Source organism: Platalea leucorodia (genome assembly GCF_965183815.1).
Source record: "Platalea leucorodia genome assembly, chromosome: 6".
Taxonomy (NCBI): Eukaryota; Metazoa; Chordata; class Aves; order Pelecaniformes; family Threskiornithidae; genus Platalea; species Platalea leucorodia.
Window position 1 is genome coordinate 38,709,246 of NC_138828.1, and position 19,135 is coordinate 38,728,380.

Here is a 19,135-nt window from a genome sequence, read left to right on the forward strand (position 1 = left end):
TCCCTTTCCAACACCAGATAAAAGACGGCACAAGGAAACCTGAGTGTGGCCATCCACCACCAAAAAACTGAAGACAGGACCTACGGGACGCCGCTGGATCCATGGTGGTGACTATCCTTTGCTTATCTCTCTGAATGCTTGCTTAATTTCCTCCTAATATTTCCTGCCTTTCCTATCGCTTTACTCTTTTATATTTACCCAATAAAACATCTGATTGGCGGCATATGACCTTGTTTGTGTCTTAATTTCGCCCTTGGAATCATTACAAACGTTCCCCGAGCCTGACAATCAGACCGGGACTTAACACCAATATAACTGTTTTTCCATTCAGCTAGCTTTTTGCTAAAAAATCCTTACCACACACTGTCAGCAAGATTTAAACCCCTTATCTGTAGAAGAATCCTTGCTTGACACATGCCGAGAAACATTCTAAACCAAGGAAACATATACTATCGCCATCCAGGTGCTCCTCATCTTGCTTGTGCTGGTCACAGCCATAAACTTGTAGTGGTCACTAGAAAATAATAGCCTGTTTTGGGAGTTGTATTTTGATGAGTTATCATGAACTGTCTTATTTTGAAGCTACAGTATGCATGGTAAACTACCTAGAATTCATCAATGGGACAGAAAGTCTACCTCCATATTTGTAAAATCAAAACTTAGGAGATCCTTAAAAATCAGTCCTAAAATGCATGCATCACGTATCAAAGTGTACTCCATGTTAGGTGTGTGGCAAAAGTGAGAACCCAAACCACCTGCGGCTCTGCCTGAGAACTGACTCCTGCCGCTGTTGTGCTCCCCTCGAAATGGAAATGAGAGGAGAGGGCCCAGAAGCGCGACTGTTGAACTTGATCAGACTTTCATGGTTCATGTTAGTAGAGGCAGGAGTTCATGGTGAACATACTTCTAAATTCTTTTACTTCTTTAGCACTCTTAAACAAAGTAAATAATTCAAGGTATAAATATTTTTATCTCCAGTCAAGGTGTGAGCTGCCAAAGACACAGACATAGACAAAGACATAGTCAAAGACATAGACAAAGTTTATACAAAAAGGGTTTTAAAATCAATATTTCCTTGAAGTTTGTCAGTTATAAATAAGATGAAAGAACTATTTTGTTGATAATTAATCAGTGTTTATTTTTTAAGCCACAGATGTCCTCAGTTGCCTTCAAATTCACAGGGTAAAAGCACATCATGCACATATATATAAAAAAAGATCCTTTCAACTTGTATTCGTAACATATATATGAAAAGCCTGTCTTTCTACAGGGTTTCTATGGGCCTGATTTTCATTCTAACAATTTTGAGGGAATAGTCAGAGGCTCTAAATGGCAGCCAGACCACACCGTTTTCAATCTCGTAAGGAATGTTGTACCTGGGGTCGTAGTGGCCCCCCAGGTAGTAAATGCCATTGAGGTTGGCCGCCTGGCAGCTGTTGTACCACCAGCCACCCCCGTACACCTCCGCGCAGCTCTCCTCCCAGCGGTCCTGGTCCCGGTCGAAGGTGCTGAACCGCATCTGGGCATGCGATGTGTATTCAGTGCCTTCTTCCAGCCAGCCGGCAATCAGCGCATCCCCGGCGGTCCCCTCGTAAGAGGACACGGCGAGGGCGTACCCTTCTGCTTCAGACCCTACCTGTATGATATACTCTGCATACACAGCATTTCCATCCCAATCCTCTAACTCTACCCGAAGGAGAGTGTCGTTCTGAGTCAGCAAGTGTATGTTTTCATTGCCCAGCCAGAACTCTCCTCGCCCTCTGCCATCCACGCTGCCGAAACCTCTCTTGTAGTCTTGCCAGGTCCGGTTAAAATTCACTGATCCATCCATTCTCTGTTGGATCAATAGCCATCCTCCCAAAGTTGTCTCTTGGTCGCAATAAACTGACAAAATCTTATTGGATCCCGCTGGCTTGATTTTGAAAATGCCACTTTTGGCACCAAAAGTGTGTTTCTGGCGGATATCATCACAGTCTAAAAAAAAAAGTTGATCTGGTTTGACAGGAGTTATCAGCAAAATTTAATAAAAGGTTCAGAGGAATCCAAGTACCAATAGCTCTGAGCAAAATTGTTAAACATGTCTTGGACTACACTAGGTATAGTGACAGGCAACATTAAAAAGAATTCAGAAAAGAAAACTTTACATACTTCTTAAATTGTAAATTGTCTATGTAATACCCGAGTATTAATGGAATATTTTCCTTTTTGTTTCCGAGGTGGCAACAAACAGACACAGTGCTTGCATTTTATCATCACACTGTTTTACTGCAGTATCTAAAACCAATGTGTCAGTTTGGTTATGGATGGAGTTTGGCTCCACTACCTCAGTAACTACTTCTGTGATGCCTGTGTACCTTTCCCAGTGTTGGCTGTCCTTGGCTTCACTCCTGACGGTCTGAAGCTGCGTGCCTGAAAGTCTGGGGTATCCTCTGCACTCTGATCATGTTGCACCCCACCTAGCTGCTCAGTTATTTCACGGGTCTTTAGTGATTTGGTTTCGAAAGTGGAGCCTCCCTTGTTGAAACTAGAAGAGGAGCTGGTCACTACAGTCTTGGAGTGACTTGCACTGCCAGATGGTAATCCAGATGGCTGAAGGCGAAGTCCTCCAAAGTCATCTTCTTCCTCCTCTCCTAAGTCTGTAAATTTGTCCCTCCCCCCATAAGTCCCTGAATGACTGGATATTCCAGTACCTAAGTGACTAGTGCCTGTGCCAGTTACGTGACTGCTAGTTGAAATGCTGCTACTACCAAAGTGCCTACTAGCAGTCGATGGAGAGTCAGGGGTAAAAAATGACTCTAGCTCAGGGAATAACGTCTCTAGCTTGTGGAAATCATCTGTCCCACCAACATGGTACATGCCCCCTTCCCCTCCAACATTTCCTCCTCCTTGTAAATAGGAGCAGTCTGAGCCATCAGAAGAAACCATTTTTTCAACTACTTCTTCTCTAGGGCCGTCAGGGCCAGTGACAATTTTCTTGGTGATAGTTTTGGTGCATCTACGAACAGTGGAGGAGGTTTTGTCTCCCAGACTAGGGGTTTCTCTCCCATGAGTAGGAGTAACTAATTTGCTGGTGTGTGAAGGTCCACCCCCCCTTGATCCTGACATGTGATACAAGCTGTCACCTCGGGAGGGGTTTGTGTCTGTTTCTGATCTTTCTAATACCGCTTGCATCTGTCTGATGTTATTAATTATGTTCAGAGCTTGCATTTCTGGCAGAGGCTTATGCTTAAAATGCTCAGGAACATTCGAGTCCTTAAGTGGCCTCATTTTCAGTGTGCTCAGGGTGATTGTTTCAAGCTCTGGGTGCAAGCTGATGGAGTTGGCTTGGGTAAGCTGCTTCTGGATGTTGTCATAGTTTTCTTTGTCCACCTGGTAATCGAAACTTCTAGCACAGCTTCCTTTGCAAGCTCGTATCTTAATATCAATGTCCACCTACATAAACAGAGAGAAATAATTTGGTTAGGGAGCTTTCCTGACTTTCTCAAGCAAGTGTATCCTTTAACTGGACTGGGGAAAGATGGGAACTGCCCTGGTACCTCCCACCTACAGCTGAGCTTTTCCAAAGCTCAGTTTTGAAATCATCACTGCGTTTATTTCCACTGTAAATATGACACGTGCAATAGCACAGTGCATATGAGCTCCATGGAGAAGTACGTTGTAGCATGTTCTCAATCTCTGCTCCCTTTATTCTCGGGCCATAGGGGTGTCTTCCTGGGTTCGGCGGGAGTGCTCCAGAGCTGGGCACACTCCCTGGGGACTGAGGCACAAACAGGTCCTCCAAGGAGAGGGGAAGATACTGGACTTATCCCAGAGCCTGTCATGGCCCTGCTGTGAGGCCTGCCATCCTGGGGGTACCATTGCTTTCCCAAATGATCCAAAAGCCCAGTCTCTGATCCAGGGATCCAAGTGGGATTTTGAGCAAAACTGCTGTTTGTGCCAGAACTTTTCCTTGCATTACCATCAGAGGAATCAGCTGCAACCTGGGAACATCGGCTCTAATGCCAGCACTGGCTGTGGGCAGCAGTGGCAGCACTGGGGAAGGACAGCAGGGCACGTCCCCCTCGTCCTAGCTGCTCAGCAACTCCTTACAGGAGGAGAAATGCCTCATACAGAGCCAGTTATCAGCACATATAACATCCTTGCTGTCTGTCTGAGAGCAGAAGCGGCAGATGGGACTAGGAGTCCTCCTGAGCTCACGCTAGTTCCCACACAGCAGGAAAAGAAAAACATGCCCAGAAAGCATCTCATTTGGGGATTTGCCTCAGCAGGTCAGATCCTGTGAGGGTTGCATCATGATTTCTTTCCAGAGGGAGCACTGCTCGCCATGCATGATGTAACGGATAGACCCTCTTTCTGTAGCTAAGCCCTGGAAAGAATGGAAATTACATAGCAGCTACCTACCTCCAAGCGCTTCATCTCCACCACCTGCTCCTGGATGCTGCTCTGCAGAGCTTTAATTCTGTTTACTTGAGTGACAACTCTCTGCTTTAATGTCATAATCCTCCGCCTCAGTTCTCCTGACACACGACCATAATTCTCATCAAGCTCTGAAACAGAAATGCATCACAGTCATCTATGCATGTGTGATTCTCTTTCCTAAGAGAGTAGCATATTTTAAAATATGTCATTAAAATATGTAATTAAGAATGTATTTCTCATAGTACTGAGCAGGTAAAAATTACATTAGTTTTTACTAGTTAGCAGTTAAGAGTCCTGTATTACTATGTTTATTTTGGCTCTTGATAATAAGGTCCAGTGCAGCATGTATTTTCACTACATATTGCTTATGCACAAAAAAAAAAATAAAAATTCAGCAATGGATAATAAAACTGGATGTGAGATACTCACGCTGAGCATTGTCCAGGTTTGGTTTTAGTACATTTACGGTTTCCACAATGATCTGATTGGATTTTTTATAGTTGTTTTGATTTTCTGCAAGCAGCTTCTTGATTTTGTCTATTCTGTGGCTATAATCCTGGTCCGTTTCATCAATCAGTCCCTGCATTCTGCAGCCTGATGGACATTTTGCACCCTAACATTGGAAGAGGGAAATAATTGTGTTAAAAGCTTCACGAATAAACCTTTTTTTAACATTACTTTTGCAGACTTTTGGCCAACACTGAAAACACATAAAAAAAATTTAGGGCAAGACTCTGCTAGTTCTCTTCAGATGCCCTCTCCTATTCATCCAACGACTTCGCCAAGGACTTGTGTGACTTAGTGCAAGCCACCTGGGGGCTGATCCTTTACCTCCTATGCCTCTGACACAGGTGTGACAAAATCAGTGAAGTGCATCTCAGAAACCTGCTATAAAGGGAGGATCAAGTAAACCCTTGATTTTCCCTCTCCTCTGTTTCTCAGGTGTGAAATTATATACATGTATTTTCCAAAGGGCTGTTGTAAGGCAAAGTTTGTTGTCCAGTTTGAGCAAGGATGTCAGAAGCCAACTTATTTAAGCAAAATTTTCCTCAGAAAAGGTTAATGTTTTTACAGACTAAGGCTTTTTGCCAAGATTACATCAGATAAATGTATTATAGAGATGGGCTGAGATGCAAGAGGTGAGAAGGAGACAAACAGCTTCTACACAAAGACATACAGTCAATCATTACAAATCTTTTACTAAATATTTTGTCATCAGACTTCCTAAAAAAGTAACTTGTGAAGAGTAAGTTATTTCTACTTATTTTTTTCTTTGTCGCACATCTTTCTTTCCCATGCCTTTCTCTTACCAACTACCACAGCGGTAATACCAAAATTCTGAAAAGAAATCCTTCTTATTTTTTTGTAGGAATAGCCTTCTTTTATGTCATCTTTCTCTTCCAAACTTACTTTCTCTTCTGATTTTGCACCCCTGCAAAAGCAAACCGTCGTAGTGGCCTGGCTGAGGTCTGTGAGCACCCTACTGACGGGCCCTGCTTTTGCCCCCAGAGCTCATTGCTCACCCAGTCATCATCCGCACAGATGGGCCAGTTCTTCTCATACTGGCAGGTGGACTGGGACATGTGCTCCACAATCCTGGGACCACGCACTCCTGCACCCTCCTTTTCAAAGGTACTCTCTCCAACTTGTGCCTGCCAGGAGGAAAAAGGGGAAAAGCAAAACCGAGATTAACTAAACAGCTGCTGAGAGAACAGAAACGTAATGCTAACATCCTCAAACACTCAGTGGCATAGCTGATGTTTGGCAATTACAGCCATCTGGAGAGCATCACACCAAACAGTGCCAAGATTTTATTCCTGACATTTCTTGTAAGATATGATTTTGTTTGTTTTGTCAGAATAAAGTTTTTCATCTCTTAAAATTAATGCTGCTACATAGGGAGCTGGTGATGCTCAGGATATATTATAGTAATATTATTCCACAGAAATCTTGTGTTCTGTGTCTAAATATAAAATTAACTTGAAATTAGATTGAAACTGGTTAAATTAAAGCAAAGACTGCAAAAATCCTATGTTCTATTTCCATTTGCAGCAATATTCCTAAATTTCTATTTTCATTCTACTGCCTTCAGTCTCCACAAAACTGGCTTAAAGATATATACGAATAGAGTTTTGCCATTAGCATTTCTGATTTTAAGCACAGTTGCTAACTGCAAGTTTGTAGCACTGTTTTGCCTGGCATAAAGAGCAAGAAAGCTAATAACATCATAATAAAAATAACAATGATGTCAGTGATGGATGGATTCCACTGTGCTAATGGAAAGAAGAGAAATAAATATACTGAGATTTTCTTCAAACCTGAGAAGCAAAAGTACATATACACAAGCTAATTCTAAGCCAAAACACTGTAAAGATTCCTGCTGCATTATCGCTCAGTAAAGGACTGGAGAATAATTCTTTTTCATAAAAGAAAAATTCTTTTTCATAAAAGAAAGCCCTGTTTTAGGGCTTAAGATGTAATTAGGCCTGACTGGATTCCTCTGCACACCTTAAGTTCTTTCCAAGCAGCATAATTAATGCTTGAAAAGATTAATGATTAATTATTATTATGACTGATGACTAATTCTGAGGCAGAGAAAGTTTTCCTAATTCTAGCCTCCAGTGCCAGAACTTCAGCCCTGGGGAACTGGAATGTCATTATTAAAATCAACAGATTCATGCTGGTTTGATTCATGCTGAGGATTTGGCCCAAGTGCCTCTTAAAAGTAACAAAAACTGCACTTTTAGGTGGTCTATGCCCTTTCAGCACTGACAGCTCCAATATGAGTGCTTCTGTTTTGTCACATCTGCTCCCTGTAATTTCTGTCATTTGTTAAAACATTTGCGTTCTTCAAAACACAAAGAGAAACATAAAGAATCTAACATAAGATTATGGGCTGACACCTAAATGATAAAAGAGAAATGTTATATTAGCATAGTTGAAAATCAAGTCTATCACTTTCCTTATCTAAAAATTGATTCTTAGCTCTAGTTTAACCTGATGTTGCTGCCACAGGAATTAATGTTGTTTTTTAACGTGTATTTTATAATAAAGGTATTGTGTGTCATCTGTAGGTGGAAAATCCTGCTGAAATATCATCCAAAGGAGACAGAATTCACTCTAATAAACACGAAAATTCCCAACTGGCTGGAGCCACTAGCATCCAGTCAGTTAGGTTTAAGACCTACAGCATCACCTATAAATCTATGAATTCATATTAATGTATCTATCTGCTTTGCTGCTCCTGAAGCCAGGCAGATTCAGCAAAACTGAATTAAGCAGAACTAGAGAGCTGGATACTCAAGAACTACTGATGAAAGTCCAGCAGTGAAGTGGTTACAGTAAGCTTGTGCATATGTGTGTGCACTGAATTTTACAAGCTAGGTGACAGCCAAAATATATCTGTCTAATGAATGACCATTAAATAAAGGCTCACTCTTCAAAACAGAAAGACAGGAAAAGAATCAAGTAAGCAAACTCATACCCAGGCTACGTTGAGGCACAGCAACACACAGAGGATCCTCATTGATATCATCTTCAGGAGAAGAGCGAGCAGAACTCTGACTGAGAGGATGCTCTTCACCGGTCTTTTGGTGCAATTTAAACCTTAATGCAAAGCTGAGATTAATCATTATGCTCCCTTCTGTTTGGAGAGAAAACATGCCAAATGCTCCCCTCCCCCTTAGGTGATTACCTAGTGCCTCTTGCACAAGTTTCTGATGTTATTTGCTCCAGATAAGTTTGTACAACACCAATGTGCGGGCAACACCATGTATTCCAGGAAAAAATCTGTCTAAAGCTTAGTTTCTTGTAACTGGTTGTTCAACTAAGATGTATGCAGGACCTAGCGGGATCCAGCAATACTTATGTGCTGGAAGACACATACTCTATGCGATGGGTATTTAGCTAGCATAATCAAAGAACTGATATTTGGAAAAGGAAGTCATTGGTTTGCCCTTTCTGTGTGACTGTTCCACTGCTGTGAAGTCCACTGGCCTTTCCAAAGCAAGTACTAGCCTGAGAAAGGTTGATACAGTCTATCTGTAACCATGTGGCCATCAACTGAAAGTAATTCCTGAGGAGTGCAGAGCCCAGTTTACATCAGTTTCTACAGCTGGACCTTACTGGTGTTTGTATAATGCATGATGTGTTTAACATTATGCTGTCTCTTACACAAATGGTGCATTATAATTTTTTATGAAGTAGGATTTGTTTGAAATGAACACATACGTATGAGGAACACAGTAGAGTGGTACTTGAAAATGTCCCAGAACAGATGTTAAGCATAATTAAATCTTCCTATGGAGTCATGTCTCCTTAAATGTTTGTATAATGGGTACAGTTTCTGTGTGGCAATTGATGATAATGTGCTGCTGCTGTGAGCTCTGTAACAAGCCTTACTGTTACTGGGGAGTGTTGTATGTGGCTGTCAGACACTTGAGAGGTGCTGCCCATCTCAAAAGTTGCCACCACAGTGAGCTGGAAGGAGCGAGAAAACCCTTGCTTGAGCAAATGTGGGCCTAATCAGTTGAAAGAACAAAATTCTCTCTTGGCTTTTTAAAACCGCATGATATTCACAAAACTCTCTATCATCTACAAGTTGCAACATCTTATCATATTCTGCTTTAGAGAGACATGTTTAAGCTTGACTCTGGCATTTTACAACATATTTAATTCAAAATTGCTGATTTTAGCTTTGGATGGATTCTAGCAGCCTCTCAGGTTGTGTCTTATCTTCCTTTCTTCTGCTCTTTCTCTTGTTTTCTGCCTTCAGGAGGCTTGAACCCTCTCCATGTAAAGTTCACGGCCATTGAAGTGAACCCTTTGTTTCCTCCCATTTCTGGCCATGCCTTTCATGCTTCTCCTATCTAGGAAAACCCTCTTAAACCTAATCACTTCTACCAATATCACTAATAGCGAGTCAGATCCTCAGGTAGCAGAAAAGCTCAATAAGATGGTGCTGCATTGATTAACGCTTACACCACCAGGATCTGGTTTTGCATGACAATGGATTTTTATTATATTTAAGGTTTAATCTTATCTTATCTGTGCACATCCTGAAACAAGATGTTTTGTTTATTTCAATTCCCTGCAACATGCTTTGTAAAGTCTTCTGTTGAATCCCATGCAGTGCCAGTAAATACTATGATGCAACAAACCACTTCTGATTTCAGCAACAAGACAGCTCAGCTAACTTCAGCAACAAATGTCCAAACAGACCACATATTACCTTTGCTCCGTTTGAAGATCAGCCAGCCATGGCTGTGTTGTTTGGTTGATAGAGGTCTGTAAGGCAGCTCCTGAACTCAAAGCAGATAATAAATATACTTACACACCAAAATGCTCAGCCACTAACTTCAACAGGGGTAAGATTGGTGATGCTTCTCCACTCCAAGTCCTACACAGTTTTGTTCACTCTTTTGCAGCAGTTCTGTGAAAGAATTATAAAAAGCTCAGAGGACAATAAAATGCTTAAAGGAGGGAAAGACCACAATGAGAGGAAGTTTTGCAGGATTAGAATTAATTCTTTTACAGAACAGAGTAAAATGGGCTTCATCCAAAATATACTGGGGTCCATGGAGAGTCTCCCACTCAAACCAACAGGCTCTAATTTAACCTCCATGATAGATAAAAAAGTCTGCTCAAAGATCACAACCTTAGGACCTCCGTGTTCAGGAACACAAAAACTGCCGGTGCAACCTTCACCTGCTCTCCTTGTGCATACATTTGTGGACTCTGCTTTAGTGCAGGATGACTTGTGACGTTTCTTCCACCGAACCCCATCCTCCTCACTTTGAGCGTGGATGGTACTCCGCAGGCAAGCAGCTACCCAGAGCTGTACACTCTTTTCATTGTATGATGATGCAGTGCAGACTGTTTAAAACTTCAAGGATTTTCCTATGGTGCTCATCACTCAGGTACCCCAGTGCTTTACAAACATTCATTCCCTGAGCACAACTTTCCCCTTTTCACAGCTGCAGAAGCCAGGCAAGAAGGTTAAGTCAAAAAGTAGTTATTAATTTTTGGGATCCGTTTTGATAGTCTGAGTCTTCAGAGCACGCTGTTTGTGCAGATCTCACTGACGGCAGCTGTAGCTCTGCGCCCGTGCCAGGGCTCAGAAGGAACACCCAGCAGCCAGCTCCGAGACACCTGAGTGTCTTGCCTCTGGTCCCACAGGAACCGGGTGATGAGGGCAGGAATAGCACCTAATTCTGCAGGGTATCAGCTGTAAGAGACAACTGTGCCCCACCTGGTCTTATTACATGCATTACAACCTATGCAACAACTAAAGCATCCTTCATAATTCAGATGTGATGTGACATGTCACCTTAGTTCTGGCTTTTCGCTGTTTGTAAGAGCTTGATTTTGTGATCTTCAATAATCTCTGAACATTATTTTTGTAATTTAATAGGCCTTAAAAATCAATAGTAGCCAGAGCACATCAAGCAGAAGAATTTCTGCTTTTTCAGCCATGCTAACAGAAGATGCGACAATTTGCTAGGTGGTGTCCCAGGTACCGGCTACCAGTGTAACACTGGACACGGCAGTAGCATGGGCCAGGCCTCCTCTGACCCTGATGGAGAGCGCAGATCTGCGGTGACCTTCAAATGCAGAAAACTTAAGCTCTGGTCCAAGTAAAACTCGGCCACCAAGGCTAGAGGGACTGGAAAAAGCCGATAGCCAATCATAAACATTAGGTAAGCTAAGAGGGGTTTCCTGCTTCATGCGAAGGTGATTGCTGGGTGAAGCTGGGGTGAAGGAGGAGCTCCTCAGGCTTTCCAGTTGAGGGCTGAATCTGGGCCTGACCTTCAGCCTGTACCTTTGCTTTCATGTTGCAATTGTCCAGTCACTTCTCCCTGTGTTTGTTTGAAAGGCTAAAGGCCAAGAGCTAGATAAACTTTGGATTTAACTTTAATTTATGATCAAAGGACAGAAGTGCAGTTTACTACTTCAGCTGCCATGCTCTTGGCAGGTCGCCACAGCAATAGTCGGGGAGTCTGGGGTTTAATCCCGGTTTGTATGCCCTAGAGGTGAGCCAGCTCTTGTTTGTGCAGCAATCAAATCCTATAATGAACTTTTATAAACTTGGAGGGGGATTGGCTTCCCTAAATACAGATAATTGTCACTACAGGCTATGGTCTGAGGGTCATGTACAATAAAGACTGATTTAGAAAAGAGAAATATGACCTCTCAGTATACAAAAAAGGGCATTGAGTCAAATTGCAATATATTTACTTGCAAAAAATAATGCTGAGACTATTATTCTCTCTCTAAGAGAAGAAATAGGAGGTCTTTTCGGGCCCCTTTCTGATAGTTAGAGAAGAACTGTTGGAAACAGTAGCAAGGATCTCCAAAGGGCATGAATCTTGCCAGTCTTCTTTCAGGGCCCAGAGAATATCACTGCAGGCTGGGATCCTGCAGATGCCCTGATGAGCTCTGGTATAGGACTTCTGTGAAAGATCAGGCTTCTTGTATTCAATAGCTCTGACCCTCCTGACCTCTGGAGTAGACAGTCCTCTCCAAAGATGTTCAAAATGATTTGTGAGACCTTAGGACACCAATCAACAAATCAATTGGAAAAATAAGCCAGTCTTAGTTCTGGTGAGCAGCCCATAAAATGCCAGCTCACACCAGTGAAATGTGTGTAGTTACAGCAGATTGTCATCAAACAAATCATTGCAGCCAAAAGCTAAAGTGGGAGAGACAAATCACAGTCCAGACCTAGAGGAGTGTGGATACAGAAGTCAAAGTGATAGAGATGAAAGGAATATTTTTTAATTCTGTGTTGCAAATATATAAATAATAACAACCTTAAAGTAATTTCATAGGTGGGATAAACTGAAAACAGAAAGCAGAAGGCACTTGGCCAATGCCACTCAAGTGGCTGTTTGCAGAACCAGGATCAGACTGGGCTTATCAACCCTCAGCTCGCATCCTTCCCACAGGCCTCTCTATGCATACTGCTTCAGCTACAAGGAGCCACGGGAGAGGCCTCACTGCACAAAATGTTCAGGAAAATGGTGAGGAATCGGGCGTCAAGGCTGGCGGTGAGCCGCGCAGCATGGCTGGTGGCATGGGTGCAAATATACTGGTTCAGTGGTGTGGAGTGGTTGTCCCTCATCCCAAACAGTTGTTAACCTCATGATGACCCTATGCTAACGATGGCTTCTTCTCACTTACTCCTAAGAAACCTGCCTTCCTCTTACACTTTGGCTTAAGGGTAAAACTTGAACTAAGTCAAAACAACCTCAGAAAAAATGATAGAGGGACAGCAGCTTGGTATGCTATGGAGACTCGGACCCAGGGAGAGAAGCTCAGCAGCCACCTCCCTAGAGACCTGGCCACCAAAACTGGGAAACTGTTGAGGCAGCATAAACTGCCTTTAAGATCTGTCTCATTAGTGTAATGTCTCTCTGTCTTTAAGATAAAGCATTTGAATGTGCTATTCAGAAATACCAGGTGAACTTCTGGCCTCTCAATAGTTGCTAAAAATAAAGACCAGGACACATTTAATATTTCACTTCTTAATGTATCAACTTGATACATATCTATATATAAATAAATATATTTCTATTTTAGCTCTGAGTGTATTTTTTGTTGAGCAATTAATCCACAAACCTAATTTGATTTGCTAATGCACCCCTCAAATACACTCATCAAATATTCTGAGTACATTCAGACAGCTTTGCAAACGCTTTGCTGTTCGTGATCTGTGCTGTGAGTTTGCTCAATGGAAAATTATTACTGTATTAAGAAAAAGCAAGTAAAATACAATGAATTTATGCTGCAAATATTAACATTGCTTGGTCTGACAATGGCAATAGATACATTAGATTAATTTTTAAATGTTTATGAATCAAAAGGGTGTATTCAGGAATAATAGTTGTACAGCATAATACTATGTGCTATATAGCAAACGAAACTTTTATTCTGAGTAATATTTGAGAAAATTGTTAATGTGCATGCTCTTGAGTTAAATATCTGTTCTTGGTGATTGATAGTATACTTCCTAACACATCCTGATTGAAAATGTATTTATTACTTCATGATAAGCTCAGTTAAGTAGCCTTCAGCAGTAAACTAGGCCTCTTTCAAGTTGCTATGTACTTTGATCTATGTCACAAATCAATTTCATCAGAAAACAGAATGAAAACTTTTGGAAACAAGCCACATTTTATGGAGAAATAGTTCCAACACTCGCCTCTAAACAAACAGCAGAAACTACTGGTGTGCAATTCAGGAATGACTGAATTAAACAGGTTTGATCACAGTAACCTTCCAACCATCATAAAGTATACTTTGTTTTGCTTGCCCAACAGTAGAGCACAGATAACAAGTTCAGATTTTTTGTAATAATCAAAAATTTATTGAGAATTTGTACAGAAAAAAATAACCATATACAGAGGTAAGCACTGCTCAGGAAAGAGGCATTTTACAGTCAATGGTGTTTTACAGTCAAAACTGAACTGTGTAATGTTAGGTAAGTTCAGTGTCTAAGAGATAAAAGATTTGTTTTCCCTGTTCAGATCAGTCTTTGTGAAATTGTCCCTTTATGAGTCTCCAACCTACAACAGAAAAAAAAAAGAGCATTTTAATGTTCTTCTAAAGAAAGAAGTACATAAGGCTATGATGACATGTTGACAGTGTTCATACATAGTTACACTAGTTGGAAATTAAAAATGCAGCATTTAAAACACATGAAGGCAAGGAATTATTTCTGATCATGAGACTATCCATTTATCTATCTGTCAAAAGAAACGGTAAGGTGGAAGGTATACTAAAATCAAAGTACAAATATTTCTATGACAAAATGGTAAACAAAGCCAACTTCTCTAAGATACAGTGGGCTTAACACTTCAGCTGTCCAGCATTTGAAATGATAACTATGTTCTGTTGTCATTTTAAATATCTCCTCGGTCCTGTGGTCGAACCTGTTTGGCGCTGCCTAAGTTGTGCTGCTGTCCATCTACTGACAGTCTGTTGAATGGGATGATTTTCATTGCAGTTTTCTTCATGGAGTACCACCGGTCACGCCAGGTTGCCCAGATAATGCCATTGTCATATCCAGATGGACCAGCATCTTTCGATGTGTACACACCATCTAAAAAAACATCAGTTGGAGCAAAAGAGTTAGTTGCTTTCTGAAGTAGTAAATGTGTCCATACATTTTTCTGGTACTACCACCTCCATGGCATCCCTGGGCATGCTAACAGGCCCTGTTCACTGCCCTTCTCCCCCCCAGTTTGCTTCTCTCAGGACTAATTCTCCCACTTTGGGCTGGAGAGCAGACACAAGTTCCTACTGCTGGTGTTTTCAGTTATTGCAAAGAATGGACTACGGCAGCTTTGGAAAAAACAGATGGCAAAACATACTCAATGAAATGAACCCATTTTTCTTTGTCACTGAAATGTGGTGTCCTGGGTTATAGGTATTTAGAAGATACTTTACCTATATAATATTTGCCATTGAGGTGGCCAGCATGACATCTATTCATCCACCATCCAGATCCATCTTGCTCAGCACAGTTGCCAGCAAAGTTATCATTGTCGTTATCATAGGTACTGAACCGCATGCCATTGTGATAGGTAAACGATTTGTCACTTGGATCGTCTCCAAAATTAAAGCCATCAAAGGCATCCCCGGCTTCACCACCGATAAAGTAGGCATAAGTCAGTCGATACTTGTCTTCTTCACTTCCCACTTTGAATACAGCATAGTCAGCAGTGCTGTTAACAAAGGATAAAGGTGAATATGAGCATGCTGCATTCCCAGTACATGCATGAATGAAGAATACATAGGTGTTAGCACTGCAGAAAAGGCATTTATGGCATCCTAGCATTTGAAAAGGAATTGTTTTGCATGATTGTATGCCTCAGTTCAATGACATACATCCAACCAACTTTTGTGCTCCAGCATCAGACATGTTTTCTGACTACTAGTCTTCAGTGATGTATGAAAGATCTACATTATATGAACATACATATATATATCTCCTGGGTTCATAATGCTTAGGCTTACTTAGGTCATGAGGAAATTCTTGGTAGGAGGAAGGAGTGGATGTCTCAAGAAATAGCGAGAATAGTAAGCCCTTCTGGAGAATGGGATTAGAATAGAACAGAACAGAATAGTTCAGTTGGAAGGGACCTACAATGATCATCTAGTCCATAAGATGCATAAGATGTGAAGAAACTTGAAGAGAAGAAACAGATTCCTTCTGCCAAATAAACTAGGGCTGCCAGCATGTTGGCCTTCAGACATGCATGTGTGCCTGGCAGCAAGTCACACACAGTGCCAATACAGCATCCTATGCATGTTAGCAGGTCTAAGGGCCCATCATTTTTTCAGAGAGCTGTACAAACTGACACAGCAGTGGGAGCAGTAGGTTTTAAGCTGTCATTTTCAGAAGCATCATGAGCAAGTACCCTTTTTTGCCACTCCAGTCCTCCAGTTCTATTCGTAAGGTGTATGGCAGAGTGGACTGCGTAGTTATTAGATGAATCTTTTCATTGCCCAGCCAGAACTCAGTGGTGTCATCTGGAGACAGATGTCCAAATCCTTCTTTGTACTGAACCCAATTTTTCTTGAAGTCCTCACTCCCGTCCAGTCTCTGGGAAAAAAACCCAAAACAATAAAACCCAAAAACCTCAACCAAAAGGTTATGTATCTTACGGCGGTAACTAAAAAACAGTGCCGATGCAATAAGCTTGCTTATGGTAATAATACGTAAGTGGCATACCCTCTGTAATACTGTCCAGCCGTTGCCATATGAGTCAATCTCGCAGTAGACTAGGAATGACTGCTTGGCTTTTTGAGGCTTGATAAAGTAAAGACCACTTTTTCTGGCACCTTTATTTGCAATGTCTTGACAATCTGAAGTAAAGATATTCAGAGGATCATTATTAATCTAGCTACAGTTCTATCCTCACATTTATTTGATTGTAACTTTCTTAGTGCAAGAAATAGAATTCATCTAAATGTCATTGTTGCAAAGTTAGCTATTTAATCCACATACTTTAATGTCATTGCCATAAAATCCTACTAAAGGTCACAGGACTCGTGTAAGATGAGGAAGAATTTAGTCTCACAAAGAGCTTAAACAACTTAAATGTAAAGTACAGTCGTTGCATTAATTTCTACAGCAACAAAAATGGCATTTTTGGAGCTAATGGAATAATTAAATTTTTTTCAGGTGACTCAGTGGAAATGTGATAATGAATTACCTTCTTATGTCCATAGAAACTCTCCTGCTGTCCCTTGTGTTTAGCATACATTTTGGGATAATCATATTTTGGCCAAAAAGACCAAAGGAGCAAGCGAGACCTCTGTTCCATCTGAATGCCCTGTTTGCATCTACCTAGCACTTATATTGATCCGAGCACTGGTTTCATAACTTGCAATCTTCTATACCTTTGCAGAAATCTATGGCCTGTAAGATTACAAATAACTCATCGCTGTGATGCCAACTGGCGATACTTGTAACTGAATTAACCCTCCACCATACAAGAAGCATTTTGCGCACCTCTTCCAGTTATCTCCTGTATTTCAGCTGTGTCTCTGCATGGCTCCTGACAGTGTGACTCAAGCTGGGCAATCTTCTGTTTCAGCTGTGTGATCCTGTTGCTGTTCAATATATGTGTATCTGTCAACTGTCTGGACAGAAAGATTAAAAATGGCTTGTTGTTTCAGCTGTTTCTGAATATTTAATACACATTTCCCTGCACACGTGCCTCACCTATGTAGCATGTTGCTACATACACACCTGTAAAAGGGGGGTGCCTCTATTAGCACTGATATTTAAAGCTGAGGAAACTAGCCAAAATGGGAAAGCACACACTTAATCTTATGCAAAACTTGACTCTAATCAGCAAAACTCAAACCAGTGATAAATGTATAAATATAACTCTATGGAAAGTTTTTCTTTGTTCTCCTGAAGTAAATGATAAATTATTCCTCTTTAATTATTGATGCATTTGTAAAACATGAATGCTGTAAATAAACTGCTGCAAGTGTCAGAATGCCTAAATTGTCTTCGATATCTTATAGAAGTGGAGATTTTCCTACATTCAGGTCAAAAACATATCCTTAAGATTTAGAAAAGTTAATGATGTTTTCAATTTTACTTTCAATGTCAATTTACAAAAGACTACTACTGAGTTTATAGTTGCTTATGATTTATATCAATGTAACTGATTTTCATGGATATATGGAGCAAAATTAGCCAGAGTGAATGACTGCACAAATATTCCACACAGTCTGCGTTACAGCACAAACTCATATTAAGAAAATCTCCAAAGGTCATGAAAAAAAATGTAGGAGTAGCTGGCACAGGAAAAGAAACATAAATAAAAATATTGCCATGCTTCCTGACATTCTTCTCTTGCACTTCTTGCACAATTAATGGCTTATGCAGATGAGCGGAGAATGCAATAGCGGATCCTCATGATCCTTCTGTGTCTTGCTAGGCAGCTACTAATGGCAGCGTGGGCATAATGGTCCACATGAGCACAAAAAACCTTTCCAAGGGAGCCTTAGCTGCACTTGGTAAAGGAACAGAAAGAAAACGATTTGGATTGTCAAGTAATATAAAAGGTGGAAGATACCTACTGTATAGTACTTTCATGAGACAAAATAATGTTTTCATATCTGATAATTTCTTCAATTATTTTCTTGGACTTTTTAGTAAAATCATCAACTGAATCTGTAAAACAGACAAAGGTACAAAATTATTGCAATTAGGCAAATTAAAAAAAAACAAGAAAACTACATAAATTATATTTTTCAGTTCTGTAGTTATTTTTATATTCTCACTTGGTAGTGTCTGCTTCTCTGCAGGATAGAGGGTTTGGATGTGTTGAATCAAATGTTCCATGTTTCCTGTGGAGTTAGAAATTTGCCGCAAAATTCTCTCCATTTCCTGCAGTTCATTATCCATACTGAGATGGTATTTATTAAAGAAATCTGCAATGCCACAGGTCGTTGGGCAGTAGCTACCCTAAAGAGGAAAGAATAATAATTGGCAATGTTTCAGGAGCAAAAAAAGGAGAGCAGAATATTTGGGCAGGGGAACTTTCAGGCACCGCTTATACAAACAATTGTGGATAAAAAAGGGAAGGCATTTGCCACTTTGTCTGCAGTGTTTGAATTTACAGAGGCAGTTTAGTTTCACGCTGTGTGTACATACACACACATAGCAAGAAAACGGTACAGGCTGTTACTTGTAGCGTCTTCTGGATATATGCTTTTCTCAACGGCGCAGCCTCCCCTACATTTTTACCAAGAGTATACCTCTGTTAATAGATAACGGGTTTAAGCACAATGCGTTTAATAAGTATTGAAAATAACAATGAAGATGAAATAAAGCTACGAGTGATAATGGGATAATGGTAGTCAATAATCAGCATAGGAAAGCCTTAGTTGAACTCTTAAGATAAACGAAAATTGTTCAGGTACTTACAAATCGTTCATCTAATATGCAGCAGTTTTCTCTGGTAGCAATGTACTGAAGAGAAGAAAGAAGATAATTTTCAGTGAATTTTCCCTGACAGCACTTTCCGCGCCGACGTGTCTTCTAACACTGTCTCCTCACTTACCGCCATGCTGGTAGAGAAGAGCAGGGAGAAGAGAGGCCCCAGGGGAGCCCAGCTGCGTAACCTCAGCACCATCATGTCTGTCCCACCAGGCGCTGCCGACTGCTCGGTGCAAGTCGTGCAGTCAG

At 41.0% G+C, this 19,135-nt stretch overlaps 2 protein-coding genes across 2 annotated transcripts; both read right to left on the bottom strand.

Annotated features, from left to right (window-relative positions):
• Positions 1–1,264: 1,264 nt before the first annotated feature.
• Positions 1,265–7,954, bottom strand: FGA (fibrinogen alpha chain; the record flags this gene model as incomplete). Its single annotated transcript, XM_082315290.1, has 6 exons — positions 1,265–1,974; positions 2,355–3,432; positions 4,402–4,547; positions 4,849–5,032; positions 5,943–6,071; positions 7,904–7,954. 6 exons carry the CDS (start codon positions 7,952–7,954, stop codon positions 1,265–1,267), a joined length of 2,298 nt encoding a protein of 765 aa, XP_082171416.1.
• Positions 7,955–14,321: 6,367 nt separating this feature from the next.
• On the bottom strand, positions 14,322–19,085 carry FGG (fibrinogen gamma chain; the record flags this gene model as incomplete). The annotated part of the gene is made up of 9 exons (XM_082316592.1): positions 14,322–14,521; positions 14,869–15,146; positions 15,843–16,027; positions 16,157–16,290; positions 16,940–17,070; positions 18,025–18,118; positions 18,229–18,412; positions 18,875–18,919; positions 19,011–19,085. The coding sequence occupies 9 exons, from the start codon at positions 19,083–19,085 to the stop codon at positions 14,322–14,324; spliced, it is 1,326 nt and encodes a 441-aa protein (XP_082172718.1).
• Between the last annotated feature and the right edge of the window lie 50 nt (positions 19,086–19,135).